This window comes from Pipistrellus hanaki (assembly GCF_964339955.1).
Source record: "Pipistrellus hanaki genome assembly, chromosome: 7".
NCBI classification, from domain to species: Eukaryota; Metazoa; Chordata; class Mammalia; order Chiroptera; family Vespertilionidae; genus Pipistrellus; species Pipistrellus hanaki.
In genome coordinates, this window is record NC_140509.1 from 7,249,122 (window position 1) to 7,275,701 (window position 26,580).

The 26,580-nt window shown below is 42.6% G+C and overlaps 1 protein-coding gene across 2 annotated transcripts in view; it reads right to left on the reverse strand.

Annotated features, from left to right (window-relative positions):
• Positions 1 to 22,552, reverse strand: part of STK38 (serine/threonine kinase 38) — a 38,274-nt gene extending 15,722 nt beyond the window's left edge. Inside the window, exons 1-7 of one of the 2 annotated variants that reach the window (XM_084890067.1) lie at positions 22,285 to 22,552; positions 16,997 to 17,132; positions 9,555 to 9,606; positions 8,577 to 8,699; positions 7,148 to 7,231; positions 2,881 to 3,004; positions 430 to 584 (exon numbers count right to left, since the gene is read on the reverse strand). In XM_084890067.1, the coding sequence (XP_084746193.1) occupies positions 430 to 584; positions 2,881 to 3,004; positions 7,148 to 7,231; positions 8,577 to 8,699; positions 9,555 to 9,606; positions 16,997 to 17,127 (669 nt within the window). In that variant the 5' untranslated portion in view covers positions 17,128 to 17,132; positions 22,285 to 22,552. The remainder of the gene's footprint in view (positions 1 to 429; positions 585 to 2,880; positions 3,005 to 7,147; positions 7,232 to 8,576; positions 8,700 to 9,554; positions 9,607 to 16,996; positions 17,133 to 22,284) is intronic. The other variant, XM_084890066.1, reaches the window with a different exon arrangement.
• Positions 22,553 to 26,580: the final 4,028 nt, after the last annotated feature.

Below are 26,580 nucleotides of genomic sequence, written 5' to 3' on the forward strand. Positions count from 1 at the left end.
TGAACCTTTCAGAGAAAGGAGGTAACAACAAACTTACCAGTTGTTTTTTGTTTTTTTGTGTTTTGTTTTGTTTTTAAAAAAAGAGAGGTCCAGACGGTGTGGCTCAGTGGTTGAGCGTCAACCTATGAACCAGGAGGCCATAGTTCAACTCCCAGTCAGGCACATGTCTGGGTTGTGGGCTTGATCCCCAGTAGGGGGTGTGTAGGAAGCAGCCAATCAATGATTCTCTCTCAGCATTGTTCTCTCCCTCTCTCTCCCCCTTCCTCTCTGAAATAAAAAATGTATTTTAAAAGAGAAATGCATAAGGTAGTTCACAGCTCCACAGCTTCCCTACAGTGACTGCCATGGACAATGAAGGTGTTAGAGCAGAGGCTGCTCAGATTGGTAAGTACATCTGGCTGCTACCCACCCGCCCCACCCCCATGGTACCTTGCTGTCCAGGAGAAGGTTGTCTGGTTTGATATCTCTGTGGATGAATCCAAGCTGGTGAATGGAGTCTATGGCTAGCACTGTCTCTGCGATATAAAACTGAGTCTCCTCCTCTGTCAAAGTATCTTTTTTCATCAGGAGGGTCATCATGTCCCCTGTAAACAAGGAGATACAAACCACCACACACACAGCACATGAGTAAGCCAGTTTTCAGGTGTGCCTGCCCCCCTATCTGCCAACATAAGGCCTCTGCCTTGTTCCAGAGCCTGACACACACTACCACTATGGGCAGAAATAGGAAGCAGTTTCTAAGGTAAAATTCACAGCCACGGGCACAGCACTTCCACCTCAGCTAACTGAGCTATGGTTTCCACTTTACTTTGAGAAAGAAAATTTCTCTCACATTAAAAAAGTAAATTTGCTTACGATAAATTTTTGAACTGGGAATAGAAACTACTTCACTTTTAACTTTGCACAAATATCTGCAAGCTTCTCTATACCTGGGACCAAATGGCATTTCCACGCTGAAATGCCGAACAAGGTAAACACTGGGGAGGCTGAGAACAAGCTCTCCTCTCTCCTTCCACAGGAAGCAGAGTGCTGGTCCGCAGAGCTAAGGTGAGCTGACCATGCTCCAGAGACCGTGGGAGAGCTGCCTCCCCAAAGTGCAACTGAACATCTCCCAAGACAAGTGGGTTTTTTTCATCCAGTGTTTTATTGTAGTTAAATATACACTAATATACTTTATGCAATTTTTACAACACAGCATCAATAGTTCAGCAATTAGAGGTAACATCCTTATTTTCTGCAGTCAAATTTTAATTCTTTCTGCAATACCAGCAACATAAAATGGCAAAACATAGATCTGATCCTAACTCAACAGTTAGACAACAGCAAAGCAAACGTGTATAAGTAGCTAAAGCTTAGAGAAACAGGATAGGTTCAGTTTAGATCTCATAAAAAGCCATCTGTTAGAAAATAGGGAAAAGAGAAAGAAACCTGATGTTAACAGAGCATCATGCTGCTTTTTACATTTAATTTCATTTATAACTTTTGGGGAACTTTATATTCTTAAAGAAAAGTGGATATTTTACCCCCAGGCAAAAATAATCAAACCTTTTATTTTTTATTTTTTTAATATATTTTATTGATTTTTTTTTACAGAGAGGAAGAGAGAGTTAGAGGAAGAGAGTTAGAAACATCGATGACAGAGAAACATCGATCAGCTGCCTCTTGCACACCCCCTACTGGGGATGTGCCTGCAACCAAGGTACATGCCCTTGACCGGAATTGAACCTGGGACCTTTGAGTCTGCAGGCTGACGCTCTATCCACTGAGCCAAACCGGTTTCGGCTAAACCTTTTATTAAAATGCTCTTTTTTGACCCAAGACTTGAAAAATGTGAATCCCTACTCACTCCTGGCAGCCACACATTCAGTCTGGGGACACACTGGTGGCACAGGGACAGCGTCCTCAGGCCAGCTCTAAGTAGCCGCAGGCCTTCCACTGGCCCAGGAGAGAAGCCAATGGCCTCACCTGGGCCAGCCTGTCCAGACAGAGAGCTCAGGCCAGATGGCCTATGGCTCTGCAGGCCAGCTCCACCCAGTGCAAAGGGCAGGGTCCAGGAGACACGGGAGGCTAGGGAGAAGGTGCAGGGAAGGCCTGAGGAGCACATGTCCAGGGGCTGGTGACTATTTAACAACGGGCATCTAAATAATAAAGTTTCTCCTCATGCTATCAGTCTCTTTTCTAATCTTCACCAATTGCTAATAAGAAAAATTACTGATGACCCTGGTTCTAACTAAAGGCTGTCATAAGATCAGTATGTTATGCCACAATAGTTGCTTTGCTGTAGAACCAAAAAAAGAAAAACTTTTCTTTTTCCCCACCCGTCTGCTCACAGCTCATCTGCTCTCTGGGAACAGATGCGTTTCCAGGAGAAATGGCATGTCCTGTTCTGGGTTTGTTTGGAGCTGCCTTAGGAGATACTCATGCTGAGTTACATAAAACTTAGAACTTCAGAAATGAGAAACCGATGCTGGCTACTAATACAAGTAATGAGAAATTCACTCCTTATTAATATAAGTTATAGAAAAGGAAACAAAAGAATTGAAGCAAAGAATGTTATAGTTTCAATTTTGTCAGTCAGGTAACTGATTATACATGATTCCCATTGACAGGAGAGCAGGCAGAGTCCATAGTTTATTCCTATATATTTAGAAGAAAAAGAAAGAAATGTCCATCTGAAATCATGAGAATGAATGAGGTTACTTTTATGGCACTAAGAATTGTAGAAAGGCACCCAGCACAAGACAGGTTAATGAGTTCCTTTACAGGCCTAAAAAAGATAAAGTACCTTTGTGAGCACGGATTAGAAAGTAGGGTTAATTGAGGTGAGAAAGAGACCACAGAACAAAAAGGAAAAATGACCTTTCATCGTCAAGTAATTACCTCCAGGCAGGAACTCCATGATTAGGTAGAGGTTTAGCTTATCCTGAAAACTATAGAACATTTTCACAACCCACAAACTGTCTGCCTCCACTAGAATGTCACGCTCCGCACGAATGTGGCCAACCTGGAGGTATATGCATTTGATTAATGACAAGACTTGCTCTGCTTTATTAGACTGTATATTTGTTTAAACAATTTAAATACTATTTTGAGTATTAAATTGTGAGGATGCAAAAGATCTAATTTATACTTAGGCAAATTACTAACTCAAAATTAACAACATTTGTCTTCAAGATATTCAATAATAAAAAATTAAGTGATGAAAGTTTTTAAAAATGACAAAATGAATGGCTATAATGCAAATGGCAACTTTAACAGTGCTAAAAATTAACCCTCTGATCAGTTAAAATTACTGTTTTTTGGCATCTTTTTGTTCTAATACAGTAGTCCCTCCTTACCGGAGAGGGATGCTTTCCCAGACCCCCGTGGATGCCTGAAACCAGGACAGCATGGAGCCTTATATATGCTATGCTTTCATACTTACGGTAAAACTTAATTTGTAAATTAGGCACAGTAAGAGATTAACAGCAATAACTAACCATAAAAGAGAACAATTATAACAATATCTGTGATAAAACTTGTGTGAATACAGTCTCTCTCACCAAATATCCTATTGTACTGTACTCACCTTTTCACTTAAAGGAAGCGCTGTTCGGCTTCTCTTTGGCAGACCTGACTTGCCAGCATCACTACTCTTACGCTTTAGGGCCGTTATACAAGCCCTGCTATGCACATCAGTCAGTCCGATCACCGAGATGGCCACTAGGTGACTAACAGCACAGCGTAGATACACTGAGCAAAGGAATGATTCATCTCCCAGGCAGATGGAGCAGGATGGTGCAAGATTTTATCACACTACTCAACAGTGCTCAATTTAAAATGCATAAAGTGTCTATTTCTGGAATTTTCCATTTAATGTTTTCAGACCTCAGTTGACCACAGGTAACTGAAACCACAGAAAGTGAAACTGCAGACAAGGGGGAGACTAATGTAATCTTTTATGACAAAGGTAAGTCTCAAGATGAGACTCTCTAAACAAGTCCTGGCTCAGGTGTGCAAAGGTATCTGCAATGATGGTGCCCCGGCTAACAATTCTAGAATACTACGACACCATAGCATTTAATTCACTCCTATACACAGAGGGTGTGCTCAATACTTTTATTGAACTGAAATATGAGAATACCTCGGAAAAGTTTTAGGTTCAAATTTAAGACATTTCCCATTTTCTATTCTTACTGAAATATCTAGCTAAGGAGACTAATTGCCAAAGGTTTGGAGAACAGGAATTCATTAAAATAATGTTTTATTATGAAATTTTCCTTATCTAATTTTAATATATAATAGTAATTAAAACAGTGTTGCATATTATCAAACCCCACACCCTATCTTCTTATATAAGTGTCACAAGATGCAAAGTTGTGTTGAATAAGATTTAAATTTATTAAACCCAGTCCAATCCTTGAAGAGACATTTTGGTCTTAGCAGGGCTTGGGTTGAAGTATGTTCAAAGGCTAAGATGTATGAGGGTTCACAAACCGCACTCCTGTTGGCAAACTCAGCCCATGGGTGCTGCTTTGTTTGTACAATGCTTACATGCTTGTTTGTTTTACTGGAATGTCGTTAGCAAAGCCAGGACTCTCCCCTGTGGACACATATCCTACCCTCTCTGAGGTCTTACACCTCTCCTGCCTCCTTCCCTGCTCACTCCCAGGGGCCTGAGGCAATTGAGTTTACTTACTATCTGAGTTTTCATTGCTACTAAAATTGTTCGAGACATTTTTAAATAGCAGAAAACACATTTTTACATCTCACTTGCAGCATGAGGTGGGAAAAATGGAACACAGGGTGATACGGAACAGTGCTGTGAATCATGACAAAGCCCAGGAAAGCTACTGCCTTTACTCAGCCTTCATACAGGACAGCGCTTTTAGAAAACACTTGCTGAACGGCAGCGTGCTCTGACACGGTCACTACCAGACACAAAGACAGCACAAGGCGGCCCTCACCTGCCTCTGCTTCCCCTGGCTCCGCCGAGGCTGCCCTCCTGCAGAGAGCCGCTCGCCTCGGAGGACAGATGGTGACTACACCTCCCCTGGCTGTCATGGGAAAGCTACAGTCACTATGAGCTCACCTCGCCCTTCTCTCCTGGGGCTGAATCAGCAGCTGAGAACCTCAAGGTCTAGGAGTGGGGTCAGGTGAATACAGGGTAAGGGACAGAAGAGCCAGAGGCACAACTCCCACCAGAGGTTCCCCTTCCCCTGTTCCTTAAATATTTAATGAAATGCTACCCTGGGCACCAGGAAAGCAAAGATATAACTCAGTCTTTTGTCCAATCCTAACACTAGATTGGCATCACAACTGGAGGATTTCCTTTGGTGCTGGGAGAGAAACATGAAGAAACTAGCTAAAAGCTGGTCTCTTATCCTTTAATATTTATTTCCCAGGTAGCAAAAATGTCCCTCCTGTGGGACAGAACAACAACCTGAATGCTCAGTGGGCAGCTTTAATTCTTCTCAGTTTGGTAAAAGCAAGCAAAAACTTTTCCTCTAAATAAGGCACCTACCTGCCTGCAAAAAGTTAGCTCTGAGCCTACACTGTCAGCCACACTCAAAAGTGATGGGCTTGCACTGGTCTGCTTCCACTCCGACCCAGCACAACCAGGTGCTCCTCCTTCAGGATGGCTAGCCGGGGAGAGCCTGGGCTCGTAACTTTAACTGACCACACTGAGGTCAAACCTTAGGGAGCTAGGTCCAACGGCAAGATGGACTCAAATCCCAATAATAACCAACCTTTTCTTTACTTTCATGTAGAAACACTTTAGGAATTAATTCTGAAGAAGGTATAGTCTTTGAGAAAATGGTTTACAGTGTCCAGATCATCTCTGTCACCAGGCTAGGGAACTGGCACATGCTATGAAGGACTAACAACTGAGAATATGATGTGCGTTCTTTACAATGTTAACTGAATGTGAATTATTTAATAAAGACGGGTTTTGAGCCTTGGATAAACCTATGGGAAACATGTCTGGTAAAAATAAAATGTACTTGTGAAATACAAAATATATTGACTGATCAATAGAGTTTTACAGTTTCCTTTTCAGGATCAACTGAAATTCTTTTGGTGCCTCCAGCCAGACCACAAACAAATTTCTAGGGAATATAGTAAAATAGGGTGTGTGCATTTTTAATAGGTTGGTGTTAGCATAAACTATAGTGTCTGAAGACTTATGCCAGGGTATTTGATACTCTCTATCGAAATTCCTGGGAGTCTAAAGCTTCTGGGTGACATGAAAATTAAAGAGAAAATATAAATTCCAAGTGTTGAGCTGGGACTTAAATGAAGCCTCGTTGACTGTACCTTCTCTCAAGAGGCAGAAAGGGCTGAGGGGGGCCAGCCTCCAGCCCCGCCCCGGGGCTCTGTGTCCAGAGCTCTCCGTGCCCTCCTGTGGCAGTGGGTCTTTACAGGCTATCTGCAGGCATCACCCCACAATCTGTTCTTGAACAACCAGCTAACTTAAACTAGATTTACAGAATGTCTGCAATCTCCTTCTTAATACACTGACCAATATTTAAAATTTATTTTGCATAAACTATTTATGTATCTTATAGATCTATTTGCAAAGTAGGCTTAGGCTTTAGAAAGTGTTCTTATTCGTGAATGAAGAATCTACACTGCTCTGCCATTTACTTATTTTATGAAATTCATTCAGAAAGAAGACTGTGCTCTTTCAGGTGATAAGCTACTCAGAAGACCCCACTTTGGTGTCAGTACGGAATAAAGCTCACTAAGTCACACTGAGATGGCAAATCCCAAATTCTACAGCCTAAGCCTCAGTCCAAGGTGTACATACAGTTTCTCTCTCAGCTTTCAGTAGGAAACACGCCACCACATTCAAGGGTAACCTCAAAACAGGCTCCTGACAAAGACAGCTTGTGATCAACAGGGACTCAGAGAGCAGGGGCTTCTCTAATAGGCTTTCAACTTTTAAAGATTGCATAAACATAGAAACATTACTTGTACTTTTAAAATATATGTAACTACTACTTCTTTGTTGATTTAAAAAAAGTAATACTCTCTATATATCCATACATGACAGAGCTAAAGAAAACTGTAATCAGAATATACATTTCAAATAAGCAAAAAGAACAGTTTTAGGAGACAAAAAGGTCACCAGCTAACTAAAATCCCAACTACAATCGTGTTTTACCTGCTCTTTTTCAAGCATATCTGCTTTACGGAGTATTTTCATTGCATACACATGCCCTGTATCTTTCTTCTGAACAAGCCGAACCTAAAAGTTATTAAAAGAATGCCAAGTTAGAAGTTCACAATGCCAAGCTAATGCTTTCATGTGTTATAGGAAGCAATATCTAAACTGAAAAAGTACAAAAATATTTTTAAATGTATTTTCATTGATTTCAGAGAGTGAGAATGAGAGAGAAACATCAATGATGAGAGAGAATCATTGATTAGCTGCCTCCTGCATGCTCCCTACTGGGGATTGAGCCCACACCTGGGTATGCATGTGCCCTGACTGGGACTCGAACCATGATCTCCTGGCTCATAGGTCGACGCTCAACCACTGAGCCATGCCAGTCGGGCAAAAAGTATAACAATTTTAAGTTAAGCAACTAGCAAGAACAAAGCAAAATAAAATGCTTTTTGAAGTTCCAAAATAGATATTTTACACCCAGTGAAGTCAGTGCTAGAAACATCTGCTTTGGCTTCCTAGTAGAACAAAGCAATCTAACCCAGAACCCTTACTTTCAAAACTTAAGGACTCATTAAACCCGTGGCTCATGTCATGCATTCAGCTCAGAAAACCTAAGTAAGTGATTACAGCAACGTTTAAAACAATAGCAAAAGCTCATGCATAGGAAAAATGCCTGTCTGGTCTAATTAGCATATTACGTGTTTTTTTTTTTTAATTATATTATAGATAATGAAACTGTGGCTCTCTGGATGTTTTCCATTAATGGGAATGATGTTGCATGGGCTCATGCACACCCTCCCCACCAGACTGCTCTTGTGACCAAGCAGGATGCAACTGCAAGACTAACTTGGACAAAGCTACAAATCCTCTCAACTCTCTACCACTCCCTATATAGCCCATTTCTACAAATCCTGTCCCTCAGGGCCATCTTTTTTGAGCTGTACCAGTCTGGCAGGAAAAAAATAAAGGATGGAGATATACGTTTAGCTCACTCCCGGAGAGGTGATGTGTTACATGCTGGGAAAAACAAGAGCTTTAAGATCAGGAAACTTGGACTGACTTCTGGTACCACTGGATATACACTGCAGGGTCAATGGCTCTTTGAACTGCAACATATATCCTCCCTGAGTCACCTATGAGTTACTGTCATGATTACAGGAGAAAAACCACAGTATAATAAGTATTGGTTCTCTTCTACCTTTCAACTCTCCTACATCAATATTTAAAACATCAACATCACCAGAGGAGAACAATCTGAGAGCTGGGACAGTGGGGAAGGGAAGAGGAGGCAGGCAGAGCCGTGAGGGTGTGGGGCTGGCATGCTGAACCCACCTACTCATATTTCAGTTTTATCAACAGTTATGAGCTCATGGCACATTAGAAGCTTTAAGTGGATAAGTAGCTGTAGCTGAGGGGTTTTTACCTCACCAAATGCTCCTCTGCCTATTACTTTTAAGGACTCAAAATCTTCCAATCCAAGTCTTGTTCTCTTCAAACGAAGAAACTCTGTTTCCTTCCGAGCATGAGCTGATCGCCTGAGTCGTTTCTAATGTTTAAATAAAGGGGGAGAAGGGTTGGAAGGGGAGGAATTGAAATTCCGCAAAGAAGTCATGTTTGTGACTTTACCCATCTGGAAACCAGAACCACACCAGACTAAGCATGATCTCCTCAGCCACCAAAGCACCAGAGGATGCTCACTGCTCCCTTCTCCCTCCCCGGCCTTCAGACACAAACCACACCACCCTGGACAGGGAGTGGGTGCTTCCGCTCAGGACTCACACCCACCTCTCAGAACCTGCTATTCTATCCTTTCTAATGAAGGAGGGATCGCCAACATTTCCTTTAACCTTCGTTGTATAAAAGTGTGTATGTTTTTAATTTCCCTCTAGGATTTTTACACATTGCAGTTCATTTTACGATCTAGTTTTTTATTATCTCTATAAGTCTGGGGTACTTTTCACCATTTCCCTGGGTTCCGTAATTTATTCCTACTTTTGAAAGCATTTCCACTGCCATTTCAGTTCCTTGCACAGTTGTTAACTGTATTTCCCCCCACCATATCTGAGGCATTAGAGGAAAGGGTTGTCTTTTTAGTTATTTCTGTAAGTATGCTATACTTTGCTTTTTAACATTGTAATTTGGTTCCATCTCTTCCTTTTCTTGGAATTCTAAATTAATTCCAATTGATCTGCTATGACTGTACCTGGAGAAGTTCCTCTCCTGTCTGCTTACTAATTAACTTCTCCCTCTGCATGAACACCTCCGTCTCCACGCACACCAGCCGCCTAAGGTTCTGTTGCTGAGCCGGAGCCTTCCCCGTGCACTAAGACTAACAATTTGCTGAACAAGATATAACCTGCCATGCTGAGTTTCAAGAGAAAAAAATTCTGACTTTAATTACCTCTTCATCCTTTAGGCCTTCTTCTTCCATCACTTTTTCTAACTTCCTTTGCCTAAAAATAAAGATGTGCAATAATATTTGAATGTAGTTTTCTGGAAAGTCCATACAAACGTTAAGAATTATTTTTGATGACAAAAACAGATAAATCTTAAAAGATCTCATTAAAGTAACAAATTACAGTTACTAAGACAAGTGAAAAGATTCCCACTCATTAGTTCACAATTTTGAAACAGATTGTATAAGATGTTAATGCAACAATCGTATTTCGAAATGAAAAGTTCTCTCTCTCTTTTTTTTCTTTTCCTGTCAGAACTGTATTTCCTCCTTGACAAACCACAAACAGCTGGTGTTTGATAACCTCATATCAGGGTGTTTCTCTCTCCCCCCCAGATATTTACTTCCTTTATTTTCACATCTTCTTCCTCCTCCTTGCCACAAAGAATAATAAACAACAAAGGTGAAATGCAGAATTTGGATATTCAAGGAAGGTAATTGGTGGCGGGTGGGAGGGTGGAAAAGGATGTTGAGAGGTGAGGGGGGGGGAGAGATTGAGCAAAAAAAACTCACAAAGGAGAGAAAAAAACTCATGAAGACAACAACAGGGTGGTGACTGCTGGGGGGAAGGGGGAATGGAGGAAGGCAGAGCAGGGTATGGGGAGGATAAATGGAGATGGGCAGAGACTTGACTTGGGTGGTAAACACACATAGTGTACAGATGATGAGTTGTGGAGCTGTGCACCTGAAACCTGTATAATTTTGTTAATGTCACCCCAATAAATTCAACTAAAAGGGAGGAAAAACCTTAAGAATTCTAAATCATTGGAGTACTATATTTGGAAATTGTATTCAAGAATATTATTATCTATTTTAATACTGATTTGATAAAACCAAAAGAAACAATTAAAACTTCTTTATAACCAATTCCCTATAACCTTTCCTTACTCAGCATAATCAATGAAAGCACATGGGCTGGGATCTCCCCTCCACCGCTTAGCATTCCAGAAGACAGGCAATGAGGGCAGGGCAAAGAAGAGGAAGAGTACAGGGTACATGAAGTAACAGCATGTAGTCTAGCGTGGCTGAGGCACACAGCACTCCTGCGTGCCTGGCTCTTAGTCTGCAAACGACTAAGAATTGACAGAGGCTTGCGCACAAAGGATGTGATGAGATTTCTATTTTAGAATGGCAACCAGCAGTAATGAGCTAATGGACTAGCAGGAAAAACACTGACAGGCAATTAAAAGCTATTGTAAGGATTCAGCTGTGCAGTAAGGATCTGGAACTAGGAGTGGAAACCTAGAATGAAGAGAACAGAGCTATTGCAAAGTTGACTAACAGGCAATAGAGGTCAAGGGAAAAGTCTTAGAAGTACTTGTGTGGGAGGACAATGCCACTAACCAAGATAAGAAACCCAGAAGAGGAACATGGACAGACAATGGATGTGTATTACAATAATAATGTTTAGTGTAAATGAATAAATTGTTAGAAATCATATTACAAGTCCACAGGATCAGATGATGAGTAAGAATTTGTGTCTAAACACTCAGGACGTAAAAAGATCTCCTCTGCCCCCATGGGAAGAAGTAAGAATCTGCTTCTCGTTCCCAGGACATCGGGGATATGTACCTGTGTGTGCTCATGTATTAGAGCACATGTGTCAAACACAAGGCCCGCGGGCCAAATCCAGCCCGCCAGGCCTTGCAATGTGGCCCGCACAGCGCTGTCATCACTGCACTCCGCTGTCAGTTTATGACATTGTCAGTTTATGACTGTTCAGTAAACCATTCGGCCCGCAATTTAGGCTGGATTTTAGATTTTGGCCCCTTCTCTGATTGAGTTCGACACCCCTATAGAGTGAGAAGGCTGCACTACTGGTAGTTTCAGGACTGTAACTTAATTGCATTTCAGTGGCTAAATAGTTGAAGTAGAGAAGAATAAGAATCAAACAATCAATAAAAAGAACTATAAGAACTCAACCATGTTCAGCTCTTTTTGTGCCTTGAGAGTCAAATATTATCATATCTTCCAAAACTACATGTTTTCTGAATGACCACACCAGACTGGGCTAGAAGTCAAAAGTGTAACCACACAATGTGTGTCACAAAGACAGCTCCTTCTGACTACTGTTTATTTTTAATTTTTAAAACATTTATTGCGAGAGAGAGAGGACCCTGGCCCTAGTCAGGATGCATGAAGGAGGCGACCACTCTGTCTCATATTGATGTTTCTCTCTGTGCGTCTCTCCCCCTCCCTTCCATTCTCTTAAAAAAAAAAAAAATCAATAGAAAAATATCCTCGGGTGAGATTAACCAGAAAATAAGATAGAGAAGCAAAAAAATAAAATAGACAGCAAGAGAGAAAAGGAGGGAGGTAGGGAGAGAAGAAAGGAGGGGAGAGAGAGAAGGGGAAACATTAATTTGTTGTTCCACTTATTTATGCATTCATTGGTTGATTCTTGTATGTGCACTGACTAGGGATCGAGCCCTCAATCTTAACAAACTGGGATGATGAGCTCCCCAGCCAGGGCCTTCTTTGGATATTTTTTTCCCTGTTTTTTTTTTAAATACTTCTTTATTGTTGAAAGTATTACATATGTCCCTTTTTCCCCCCACTGATCCCCTCCAGCCTGCCCCCGCCCCAGGCCTTCAGCACCCTATTGTCTGTGTCCATGGGATATGCATACAAGGTCTGACTATATTTTAAATCTAAATTCAAGCTGAGATGTTTTCCACAGCTTTATTGCAAGTGTAATTAAATTGGTTTCAGAACACCTGACTGAGAGTAAAGTTGTCAGAATCAATCCCTTGAACACAATCAGATTCTTTCATTAAAGAATCTATCCTAATCTAATAAGAGTAATATGCAAACTGACCATCACTCCAACACACATGACGGTCGCCCCCATGTGGTCAAAGATGACTACCCCCTGGACACAAGATGGCTGCCACAAAATGGCCGGTAGGGGAGGACAGTTGGAAGGGACCAGGCTTGCAAGGGAGGGCAGTTAGGGATGATCAGGCCTGCAGGGGAGGGCAGTTTAGAAGGACCAGGCCTGTAGAGGAGGGCAGTTTTGGGAGACCAGGCTGGCAGGGGAGGGCAGTTAGGCATTGATCAGGCTGGCAGGGGAGTGGTTAGGGGGTGATCAGGCTGGTAGGCAGAAGTGATTAGGGGCACTGAAACAGGCAAGCAGTTGGGAGCCAGCAGTCCCAGACTGGAGAGCGTGCAGGCTGGACTGAAGGAGGGAGACACAGACAGAGACACACACACACACACACACACGTACATGAATTTTGTGCAACAGGCCTCTAGTATATATATAAAACCCTAATATGCAAATAGATCGAATGGTGGAACAACCAATTGCTATCACATGTGCTGACCACCAGGGGGTATGCGCAAAACATGGCGGGGGTTGACAGCAGGCGGCAGAGCATGAAACATGGCACTTGGCCGTGGCAGGATGATGGTGCAGGTGAGCGGGGGTGCCAGACCAAGGCAGGGTACCAGTTGCTGTCACTGGGGCAAGCCTCTGGTGGTTACTGAAAATTCTTTACTCCTGTGCACCACAGTACCACCCACCGCTCACACCCACTGCTGGTGCCCGATACTGGCCTGATTGCTTGGTGCTGTCAGCGGGTACGAGCAGCAGCTGCTGGCTCCAATCACCCCTCAGGGTTTCTCCTGCTTCTGAGGGGCAATCAGGGCCAGCAGCCACCTCTTGCACCTGCTGCCAGCGATGGCCCACTTGCATCCATTGCTGGTCCTGGCCATAGTGGGTACAAGTGGGGCTGATACCAGGTGGCTCGAGTGGGACTGCCGGCAGACAGGAGACCAGGGACCGAGGTGGGAAGGGCCAGGCAGGGGTGCAGAGGATGGGCCAATACCTGCCCTTGGGTCCACCACAGCCTCACAGCATACAGTTCCTTTTAAGGAACATGAATTCGTGCACTGGGCCCCTAGTATATCCAGAAAAGGCCTATCATACAGAATAATCCCTGGTAATGATTTACTGGGGCCAAGTCAACAAAAACCTTGAAGACAACAAAATGACAAGCACAGCCTGAAAGGAGGCTTGACATCCTCTGTGAGATGATACCATGGAATTACCGGACTTTGTTAGATTCGTAGTGTCATTGTGATACAAGAAAATGGCCATATTTTTCAAGATGTATACTGAAGTACACAGGATTGAAATGGTAGATGTTTGAAATTTGCTATAAAACACAATAACAAGAAAAAATAAAATTGAACAAATTTAGTGAAGTCTTGATAATTATTGAATCTGAGGATGACTATATGGTGGTTCACTGTATTAGTCTTTCTATCTATGTGTGTATTTTTTTGTTTTGTTTAATTCTCATCCAAGGATATTTTTCCATTGATTTTATTTTATTTTATTTTATTTTAATATATATTTTATTGATTTTATACAGAAAGGAATTGAGAGGGATAGAGAGTTAGAAACGTCGATGAAAGAGAAACATCGACCAGCTGCCTCTTGCACACTCCCTACTGGGGATGTGCCCACAACCAAGGTACATGCCCTTGACCGGAATTGAACCCGGGACCTTTCAGTCCACAGGCCGACGCTCTATTCACTGAGCCAAACCGGTCTCGTCCATTGATTTTAGAGAGAGTGGAAGGAAGGGGGAGAGACAGAGAAAGAGAAACATCTAGTGAGAGACATACATCGATTGTTTGCTTCCTCAACACACCCCACCAGGGCCAGGAATGGAACCTACAACAGAAGTACATGCTCCTGACCAGAATTGAACCCAGGACCTTTCAGTCCTCAGGCCAACGCTCTAGCCACAGTACCAAACTGGCTAGGGCTTATGAGTCACCTGGCTGGGTGACTCAGTTGGTTAAAGCTTCATCCTGATATGCCAAGGTTTCGGTTTTGATCCTAGGTCAAGACACATACAAGATTCAACCAAGGAATTCATAAATAAGTGGAACAACAAGTCAATGTTTCTTTCTCTCTCTCAAATGAATGATTCTAAAATTTATAAGGGAATATAAAAAAACTAAAATATCCAATGCAATCTTGAAATAAAGAAAAAAAAAAAAAAAAAACTAAGTTGAGGACTTACACTACTGACTTCAAAACTTACCACAAGGTTATAGTAATCAAGACCGTGTGATACTGGCATAGGGGTAAACAGAACAATGAAACAGAATAGAGAGCCTAGAAATAGATACACACTTATACGGTTTTAATTTTCAACAAGTGTCAAAGCAATCTAATGGGGAGAAAAATAATCTTTGCAACCAATAGTACTAAAATAACTGGATGTCCATATGGGAAAAAATTCATCTCAATTCCTATTTCATATCACACGCTTATTAATTCAAGAGGGATCATAGCACTAAATATAAAAACTAAATCCACAAAACTTCCAGAAGAAAACATAGGACATCCTTAGACTTGGGGGTAGGCATAGGTTTCTTAAAGGTCACAAAATGTATTAACTACAAAAGAAAAAAATGCCAATATTGAAAACTTCTGCTCACCTAAAGATATCATTAAGAAAATGAACTGGAAAGTCAGAGACTGGAAGAAACTATTTGCAAAACTTATATATAACCAAGGGGCAGTATCTAGGATATATAAAGAACCCCTTGCAACTCTGTGGTCAAAAATATGAATAGCCGAGACCGATTTGGCTCAATGGATAGAGCGTCGGCTTGGGGACTGAAGGGTCCCGGGTTCGATTCCGGTCAAGGGCATGTACCTTGGTTGCGGGCATATCCCCAGTAGGGGGTGTGCAAGAGGCAGCTGATCGATGACTCTCTCTCATCGATGTTTCTAACTCTCTATCTCTCTCCCTTCCTCTCTGTACAAAATCAATAAAATATATTTTTTAAAAAAATATATGAATAAACACTTCACAAGAAAATATACAAATGACCAAAAGCACACTGAAAAATGTTCAGTATAATTAATCACCAGGGAAATGCAATTAAAACAACAGTAAGATACCACTAAACATCCACGAGAGCAGGTGTAAGATAAAAGACTGACAACACAAATGTTAGCAAAAATGTAAAGCAACTAGAATTCTCATACACTGTTGGTAATATTTTGGAAAAAGGTCTAGCAATTTTTTATAAAACTAAACATGTGCCTACATATGTTTATGACTCAGCAATTCCACTCCTAAATTTACCCAGGAACTAAAAACAAATGTTCGCAAAAAGATCTATAACAAATGTGCATAGAAACTTACTCAAAATAGCAAAAAACTGAGAGGAGCCCAGGTGTTTATCAACAGAATGTATAAGCAAACTGAGGTATAGTAAAAAAACAGAACAGTACTCAGCAATATAAAGGAACAAACTACTGACACAACAGCAACATGAATGTACTTGTAGGCATCAGGATGAGCGAAGGATGCCTTACTCAAATGAGCATTATTCTATGGACCTATTAACATGTTCCATTTGATGGAACAGGCAAGACCATCAGTGGTAGAAACAAAGTCATAGCAATGGTTCCTGGGGGTGAAGGAATATCCCAGGAGTGAATGAACTTTCAGGGACAATGGTTTATGTCTTGACAGAGGTTTAAGTCATACAGGTGTACTACTATGCATTTGTCAAAACTCATTGAATGGCAACCCTTAAGATTGTACATTTCATTGCATACAAATTTTATTTCCTTAAAATATTGAACTTTAGTTCCTATACAAGCAGAAACATACAGAAGTAAAATATACTGACATCTGAAACATGTATAGCAAAAAAATTAAAAGATAAAATGGATAGAGGAACGGATACATGAATTTATGATAAAACAACAAATTATTTTTTTAAACTATTAATTGCAGAATCTAGATGAAATATTTATGGGTATCCACTGTACAATTCTTTCAACTTATCTACACTTTCAAATATTTTCATAATAAAATACTGGGAATAAACTGTAATTATGAGTTACTACATGAATAATATACACCAGATCAGTAACAATAGCTGCTACTACCACCATTAACTAAGTGATTATTATGTGTAAGCATTAAGGCAGGTACTCACATATGTTAAGTCTAATCCCCATTTTCCAAATGGGGAAAATGATACACAGACTAAGGAACTTGTTCCAACCTCATACATGGTAACGGCAGGATTATAATCCCAAGTCTGACTACGTAAGAGCTGCTCTTTCCATTACATCACGCTGCCTTAATGAACTCCACGGATTTGGCCCAATTAACTGTTTTATCCTACCATGGAATACTGAGTTACTGACTTAGTAGTAGAAATGAGTGGGTTATAATAGCAAGGGCTTTGGAAATCAATGGCACTGTCATTCTACTGTAATGGGATAGGCAATAAACATGGCTGCTGTTATTCTTGTCTCCTTTCAACAATATCATGAAGGTGCTTTATGATACCAGACATAAATGCCAAAAACATAACACAATTTTCTTTAAATTCTTTACCTCATTTCTCGTTCTTCATGTTGAGCGATAAGATTGCTATAAAAATTCTCCAGTGTCACTTTGGTCATTGTCACCCTTTCTTTTGTGTGATTACTCATGGACGAGCAAGGTGTTGAGCCGGTCATTGCCATGGCTGCTAGAAACAAAGAAAAGAGGAGTTTTTAATCTTGGAATTAGAACCTACCAATTATGTGCTTTCCTACCTTATAAGTAGAAATGTAAATTCATACTTTTACAAACAAGTAAATAACAAAAGCCAGACAAATACTTGGTGAAAATAAGTATATACTAATGTCCCATGACCCAGAAATATAATACCATCCCTAGGTAAAAGACCTAGAGAAATTGTCACAGAAGCTCTTAAGGTAGCATCCATAAGGATGTACATTACAGAGGATGTTCATGTGCCACCATTGGTACCAAAAAGTGGCATCAATGTATCTTTAAAACAGTTTTGCATTTTTAAAAAGAAAACATGATCACGATACCATATGTGTAAATTAAGAATATATACTATAGACAGTATAATTCTTTGCCATCTAGGAAGCTACCTTGGAGAAATCAAGACCCATAACATTCATATATAAGAGAGTTTAAGGCAACATTGTAAACAAAGGAAAACTAGAAATACTGATAACTTGAATATACAACAACAGAAATGATTACATTATGATGTCATATAATAAAATAATATGCAGATAATTAAAATATGTTCAGCCCAGCAGCGTGGCTCAGTGGTTCAGCATCTACCCATGAACCAGGAGGTCACGGTTTGATTCCGTCAGGGCACATGCTCAGTTTGTGGCTCAATCCCCAATAGGGAGCATGCAGGAGGCAGAGGATCAATGAGTCTCATCATTGATGTTTCTATCTTTCCCCCTCCCCGCCCCTGTCTCTAAAATCAATAAAAACATATTTAAAATAAATATGTTCAAATGTTTAATGTGAGGGGAAATGTTTTCAATCCAGGTGAAAAGAATATGTTACAAAACAGAATTTTTCCATGATCTCAATATAATAGATCTTTTATTATTTATGCTTTCCATATTTTCTTCAATGACTATGTACTGTTACGATTAAGTTACCAATAACTTTTAAATTTAAAATTTCTAGTTTTAAAAAATCTGACTAAAATGCTCATCTATAGGTATGTACTAGTATGTACTCTGATGTGTCTATTTGATAAATATTTGTTATATACTTGAATTTTCTAGTTAAAACAAAGATCTATGATGGAAACAATATTACAAAGAAAAAAACTAAACCATAATTTTAGTGACTGGAAAATACCAAAAAAAAAAAAAAAAAAGGCACCATAAGTTCATAGTTTTACATATGACAAAGTCAATACTAACAGTTTAAATAGCTGATAGAACATTTTCCCCTAAATTTAAATCTCATTTCCCCCCAGAAAGTTTTGCCAACCTATATTGTCACACTTAGCCAGAATGCTCGCCAACCTTGACTTGCTCCAGCACTGGCAATGATGTTATATTTTATCCTTATCATGTCTTCCTCCCATGCAACCTGACTCTCTTAAGCCTGTGTTTTCATCCCAAAATAAAGCTGACTAAAAAATAAGGAGAGGCTAAGGTCCACTTTTATTTTTATTTTTATTTTTTTTTAAAGATATCAATTCTCTCTTTTATTTAAAATATATTTTATTGATTTTTTACAGAGAGGAAGAGAGAGGGATAGAGAGTTAGAAACATTGATGAGAAAGTAACATCGATCAACTGCCTCTTGCACACCCCCTACTCGGGATGTGCCCACAACCAAGGTACATGCCCTTGACCAGCAGGCCAACACTCTATCCACTGAGCAAAACCGGTTTCGGCCTAAGGTCCATTTTTAAAGGTATCGCATTTGATGAAAAATTTTCTCAAGGTTCTCCCCTTAATACTCAGTAGGTTTTTGCTTTGTAAATCAAATTAAGGCTTTTAAGGAATGTTATTACTAAGAAAAAAGGCAACATTAAACAGTTTATAAAATATACTCAGGGGGGAAAAAACAAAGAATAATCCCTTCAGAGCAAAGAGGTTCAAAATCAAGGCTCAATTCAGAGTCAAACATTTTGATTCATGATGTGCCAAAATGATCAGTTTTCAGACACTGAACTCAGCTCTACCTTACTGTAAAACTAGAGGCCCAGTGCATGAATTCCTGCACGGGTAGGGTCCCTCGGCCTGGCCAGTGATCGAGGCCTACCAAGGGGCCAGCTAGCTGGGGAGGGGGGGAAGGGACACTAGGAGGTTGGCCAGGTGGTCCCGACTGGGGTCTATGGGGGAGGGGAACAGAGTGGTGGCCGGCCAGGGGTAAGGGCCGTGGGAGTTTGGCCAGCTGGGGGGGAGGGGGGGTCCCAAAGGAGGTTGGCTTTGGGAGCACATTGACCACCAGGGGGCAGCTCCTGTGTTGAGCATCTGCCTCCTGGTGGTCAGTGCACATCATAGCGACTGGTTAACTGGTCATTCTGGTTGTTCTGTTGTAATGGTCGCTTAGGCTTTTATATATATAAATATTAAATTTTTTTATGGGACGTTTCTGTTAATACCAAAGCAAACTCAAATGTTTATAGGATATCAGAATTAAAAACACACAAAAACCTGGCTGGTGTGGCTCAATGGTTCAGCATCGATCCAGGAACCAAGAGGTCACCGATTCTATTCCCAGTCAGGGTCAATCCCCAGAGGGAAACGTGCAGGAGGCAGCCAATCAATGACTTCCTCTCTCATCGATGTTTCTATCTTTCTTTTCTTTTCCCTTCCTCTCTCTCTAAAAAAAAAATAATAATCAATAAAAAAATATATTTTTAAAAACACACACACACAAACAGCTGTGTTTGGCCCTGGCCAGTGTGGCTCAGTTAGTAATTCACTAGCAAGGTCTCGGGTTTGATTCTGCATCAGGGAATGTATCTGGATTGCAGGTTCCTTCCCTCGCCGCTCAGGGCACTTAAGTGGGAGAGGCAACGGATTTATATTTCTCTCACATCAATGTTTCTCTCTCTCTCTCTCTCTCTCTCTCTCTCTTCCCCTCTGTCAAAATCAGTGAAAAATGTCCTTGGGTGAGGATTAAAAAAAAAAAAACTGTTTGGTTTTGGGTGTGGTTCCTTATTTGTCAGCCCCTATCCTCTCTCCACCCACAATGAAAACCACATGCACTTTAAGTTTGGTGAAGAAATTTAGAAACCAGATTTAAAAACAAGTCTGAAGCAAGTGAGCACTTTGTACTCCACTCCTCCCCCACTCCTTCCTTGACTGTAAACTTCTGGAGACCCTTTATATATTTTAACAACTGAAATTACACAAACTTAAAAAACAACAACTAGAGAGCATTTAAGCCTGAGACAAACAGTTACCTTCCATATAACAGGTGGAATCTACCTAATACATGTCAGTTGAGCAACTAAGTTAGTGATTTTTCAGTTGTCAATAAAGTAAAAGAACAAAATTACATTTACATTGATGAGTATATAAAAACTGGGGGGGGGGGTGTTTGACTCATTTAAGTGGATGTCATAACTTACTAAACTTCTTAAAAGATCAAACAGATTAAATTCACTCAAGGATGTTTATGTACTAAAAGCGATGTTTTAAATTTTAAAACCTGTAGGGCCAACAAATTTTCCAGCAGAATGGCTTCGACCTTCACATACAGTCTCTAATGTAAGGCAAAGGTTGCACTGGCCTTCCCTTTGATCTTTCTTCAAAACTTTCTCCTGCCCTGGCCAGTGTTGTCAGTGGTTAGAGCTTCCGCCATGCGCTGAAGGGTCTCAGGCTCAGTTCCCTGTCAAGGGCACCTACCAGGGTTTCAGGTTCCATTCCGGACCCTGGTCAGAGCACATGGAGGAGGCGACCAATTGATATGTCTCTCTCAGATCTATGTCTCTCTATCTCCCTCCCTTCTCCCCTCCCCTCCACTCTCTCTAAAGAAAAAAAAAATCAATGGAAAAAATATCCTCGGTGAGGATATGAATGAATGAATGGAGATCAAATGAAAACCATTGTTTGACTCAATGAGAGACTTATACCTGATTGACTTTACAATGGTAGAGCTATCTCTATAAATACAACACTGGGGCTAAGACCATTCCTTAAGAGTCACCTAATTTCTCTTACTAAACTGGAAAGCAAGCATCCTGTCCTCTACTACTTTTAGTATCTCCTGCCATCTGATGTGCCATACTATGCACTTGGTGAGCACCTTACAAAAAGTTTTCCAGGAGCCCGGCTGGTGGGGCTCCGTGGTTGAGGGCCCGCCTGTGAACCAGGAAGTGGCAGTTGGATTCCCAGTGGGAGGGTGTGCCAGAGGCGGCCAGTCCGTGGTTCTCTCATCACTGGTGTTTCTGTCTCTCCCTCTCCCTTCCTCTCTGAAATTAATTAAAAATATATATTTTTAAAAAGTTTACTAGGAAAACAGTCATCGTCTATGTCCATTACCAGGAGTCGGACTAGTATGCGTGGTGGGGAACGGTTTCCCCTCCGGGGCTGGAGGAGGGAGCTCCCATCCTCTCTCCGAGCCAGCTGACAGCCAATGCCTGGAATTGTGACGGTTGTTTCGGGTTCGGGGAAACGACATCTCCTGCCTGGCTGTTCTAACTCAGAGCCAAGGTGAACTGAAGGGAGAGGGGCGCAGGGTCTGCCTCACCCCAGCCTTCCTCTGCACATTCCCAAAGAACAAGCTTCCCTTTGCCTCCTGTAACGGACTCAAAGTGCAGCTGGGAGATGGGTCTGCCTATGGGCCGTTCTCTCTCTGACAAAGACTCCCCTCTGAGTCCTCACCAACTCTCCTTTCTCTCTCTCCTCTGCACAGAAGCCTCCTCGCTGTTTCCCCGCTACGTGAGGCAGTCTGAGCCCGGCGCCCCGAGGCTGGCCGCGGGGAAGGCGCGGGCTCGGGGGCACCGCACCCCACGGTGGGCTCTCACATCCCGGCCTGGCGCCACAGCCCTCGGGGAAGAGAGACGGAGAGGACGGGAATGAGCGAGACCCGGACCGGACAGATGGCAGCGGGCAGACAAAGCTGGCAACGCGGAAAGGAGCGCCTGGCTCCCGCCCCGACTGCGCCCGGAGGCGGAGAGGACGACGGGCGGGAGCCGGACCCGGACCCGCGGAGAGGACCGACGGGGGCCGGCGGCGGGGCCCGGGCTGGGAGGAGGGCGCGGGCGGGGAGCGGGGCGTCCCGGAGAACCGGGAAGGGGTGACGGGAAAGCGGGGCGTCCCGGAGAGCAGGGGAAGAAGGGGTGACGGAAAGCCCGGGCAGGGCTGAGGCGGCGGCGGCAGGACACTCACCAGAGCCCCGAGGGAGGCCGGGCTGGCGGCGGACGGACGGCCGCAGACGCCGGCCGGCCGAGGTCCGGACGCGCGGACAGGGCTGCAGCCAGCCGGCCCGCGGAGGGGAGGGGACGGCGGAGGCGCTCTGTGGTAGAGAACCAGGGCCGGTTGCGGGTGAGAACAACAGGAAGCGCCCCAACTGCCGGAAAGGACGGCAGCGCGGAGGGGCCAAGGCGGCCAGTCCCGGCACCGACGGGGTCAGGGGGAGCGGCCCGCGGCCGAGACTGCGCACGCGCGACTTCCCGGAGACGCGGCGGGGATTCGGGACTGCGCGTGCGCAGCCCCATCCGCCCACGCCCTCCCCGCCCGCGGGTGCAGGCGCGTCTGTGCGGACTCAAGTGTGCATGGGAGGGCGCTCCCGGGGTGGCTGGGACGTTGGGGGAGGCGGGGGATCCCTTTGTGTTTTGTGTTTTGACTTTTTAAATAATTAGACCCACGAAAAGTTGCAAAATTGATTAAAAAGAGATCCCTTAATATACCCATCACCTACCCCAACTTCCTTCAACATCTTACATAACTAGACTATACTATCAAAACCAGGAAATTGACATTGGCACAATACAATTATCTGGATTACAGCCCTTATTCTAATTTAGCCAGTAGGGCATGCACTCATTTCTGCGAGTATATGTGTACATGCCTGCGTCCAACTGTAGTTTTTTGTTTTTGTTTTTGTTAATGTATTTTATTAATTTTTTATAGAGAGGAAGGGAGAGGGATAGAGAGAAACATTGATCAGCTGCCCCCTGCCCACCCCCTACTGGGGATGTGCCCGAAACCAAGGTACATGCCCTTGACCTGAATTGAACCCGGACCCTCAGTCTGCAGGCCATCTCTCTATCCACTGAGCCAAACCGTTAGGGCCCAACTGTAGTTCTGTGACATTTTAAAACCTGTGTAGTCTGTACCTCGCCCCTCCCTGATTTTTCGCACACTGAGCAAGGTCTGCTGGAGCCATTGACCCCATCTGCTCTTCCTTCAAGTAATGATTAACATGCCATATTGGGGGGTCAGGTGATTAACATGCCATATTGGGGGGTCAGGCGGCTCTCACAGGGCTGCAGGGAGGGCGACCTAGTGCGGACAGGAGAGCTTGCTTTTTAAGGCTACTCAACCACTTAGTCTGTACCACCCTTTGGGGTTAAGAGGTCCCAAGTTTGCCTAGTCTTTGGGTACTCATTCCTTGAGAAAGGAGCTGTCCTAAACCAGTGTCAGGCTCCTGCAAACAAAGATGGTCTCTGCTGGCCTTCAAAGAGGGAATCTGGGGAGTGTAAGAATTCTGTGTGCAAATCATTCATTAGGGTGTTTTGTGATTTTATGGCTCTTTTTCTCTCTCTCAACTGTAAGACCATAGGTCTTGGTTTTATCCTTCAAGCTTGGGATCCCAGGCTTTGTTTCCTTAATGGTCTTAAAAACATAGGCCTTCCTTGACTACTTTCATCTTTTCTTTTTTTTTTTTTTTAATTGATTCTAGAGAGAGAGAAACATCAATTTGTTGTATTCAGTCAATGCTCCTCTAACCAACTGAACCACCTGGCCAGAGCTGCTTTGATCTTTCTAAACTTCAAAGCCCCGTTTCCTTTTGTCTAGTCTATACAAAAATTACCTCACCTTTCATTCTCTCTGCCCCGAGGCCCTTCTCCCTCAATGCCTTTTGTCAAAGTTCTAGACATCCTTAACGACTTAATTACAGTGCAGGATGTTTGCGGAGAGCTTTGGCGTGTACAAACGGCTTTCACTCATTTTCATCTTAGTTGATCCTCACAGCTCTTGGGCAGGTACACAGATGAGTTTTTTAGGTGATTGGTTTTTTACATTCAATTTTTAAATTTTATTTTAAAATTACAGTTGGTATGTATTGTCTTGCTCTTTTCCCAGTGTCAGACCCACTACCTTTCCCTTCCCTTTAAACATCGCCCCGAGTTGTCCTTTGTCCCAAGGGAATCACCGGCTTCCCCTCCACCAGGCTGACCTTTGGTGGCTTCACCAGCTGGAAGCTCCATCTCTCAGCAAAGCCCACAAACCTCTAACGGACAGGCCGTTTGTGCCCCACCCACTGGGGGCAATGACATCATTGTCTTTAATGTGAACACAGATTCTCTGGGATTCAGTGAAAATACAGGATCTAATTCAGAAGGTCTGGGCAGAGCTGAGATTCTGCACATCCAACAAGCTCCCAGGCGAGGCTAATGCTGCTGGTCCATGTACCACACTTGGAAGAGCACAGATCTTGAACACAAATGTACGTGTAGAACAAGAAGGGGAAAGTGTCCTTGATCTAACAGCCCTCAGCCCCTACCCTCTGGTGAGGAAGGACACAGCATTGAAAGAGGCAGTCAAGCCCTAACCGGTTTGGCTCAGTGGATAGAGCGTCGGCCTGCAGACTGAAGGGTCTCAGATTCGATCCCTATTAAGGGCATGTACCTTGGTTGTGGGCACATTCCCAGTGGGGAGTGTGCAGGAGGCAGCTGATCGATGTTTCTCTCTCATCAATGTTTCTAACTCTCTATCCCTCTCCCTTCCTCTCTGTAAAATATTAATAAGATATATTTTTTAAAAAGATAACATTAAAAAAAAAAAGGAGGAGGAGGAAAGAGGCAGTTAAGCTCGGTGGTGCATCCCCTGCATGTGCACAACCCTGTGAGTGAACACCTCACATTGTGCATCCAGGCACCTCATTTAGCCACCCCTGTGCCTGTGCTGGTCACTACTAAGGAACATTTTGGTCAGTATCTCTCCATACTATTTTCTAATACACACATGAACACATATGGAATCATACTGTATGTGGTCATAGCATATATAAGTTCTAGAGGCCCGGTGCACGGATTTGTGCACCATTGGTGTCCCTCGGCCTGTCCTGCATCCTGTCACAATCCAGAACCCCTCGGGAGATGTCAGCCTGCCAGTTTCAGCCCGATCCGCACAGGCCAGGCCAAGGGACCCACCGGTGCACCGGGCCTTTAGTGTGCATATAAGAACTTTGGTTAATCTCTTCTCACCCTCCCTTCCCCCTTCTGAGTTTCATCAGTCTATTCCATGTTTCCATGCCTGTGAATTGAGCATCTGCCTCCTGGAGGTCAGTGTGTATCATAGCTACCGTCAAATAGTCAAACAGATGAATGGTCGATTAGGCTTTTATATACAATATATATATATATATATATATAGAGAGAGAGAGAGAGAGAGAGAGAGAGAGAGAGATACCTACCATATACTCATGTGTTATAGTTTATATCTAAGTTATACTATTTTAAATTCCAAGATCTGACAATTTTATCTCAACAAATTCCTTTAATAATCCTGTTCCTCTCATATGTACATAGCTGCTTTCTCTGAGTAGAAGATTATGAGCAGTTATTATTTTCTTCTTTATACTTTTCTGTACTTTCCAAATGTTCCATATTGAACCACATAACTTTTTTTTTAAATTCTATGTTTTGATTTTTTATTGATTTTATTTATTTATTTATTTATTTATTTATTTATTTTTAGAGAGAGAGTAAGGGAAAGGGATTGAGAGATAGAAACATCAATGAAAGAGAAACATCATCGATTGGCTGCCTCTCCCATGTCTCCCACTGGTCATCAAGCCTATAATCCAGATATGTGTCCTGTCTGGGAACCAGTGACCTCTTGCTTCCTGGGCCGATGCTCAACCACTGAGCCACACCAGCAAGGCAGAACCCACGTAACTTTTACTTTTAATATGTTTTTATTGATGAGAGAGAAATATCAATGTGAGAGAGAAACATCAATTGGTTGCCTCCTGTACACATTCTGACCAGGGACTGAACCCCACAACCTGAACCTGTGCCCTGACCAGGAATCAAACTGGTGACCTTTTGTACACAGGATGGCCCAGGGCACAAGCCCACATAACTTTGAAGTTATTGTTTGTTATCAAAGTGACACATGCATGGACTTGTGAAAGACCAGCCCGCCTACAAGTCGTAGTGATAAACCGCAGTTTCCCTGCCCACCCATCCCTCCGATTCACTCAGCAGAAGCAGCTAAGGTCCATGCTTTTCATTGTTTCTTCTGCTATTTACCTCCTTGTTTCTAAATAACATGCTAAGTTTTTTTAAGTTTTCAGTTTTAGATATTTTTTAATTTCCTCCCTGCAGATGAGGACTTAACTCATACCACAACTCGCACATAACTTCTCTCACCACCATTCTCCTGAAGTCAATATTCAGTGTTTACAACTGAGAAAGGCAGGGTGGAAAATGACCATTTCTTCTTGTACAACTT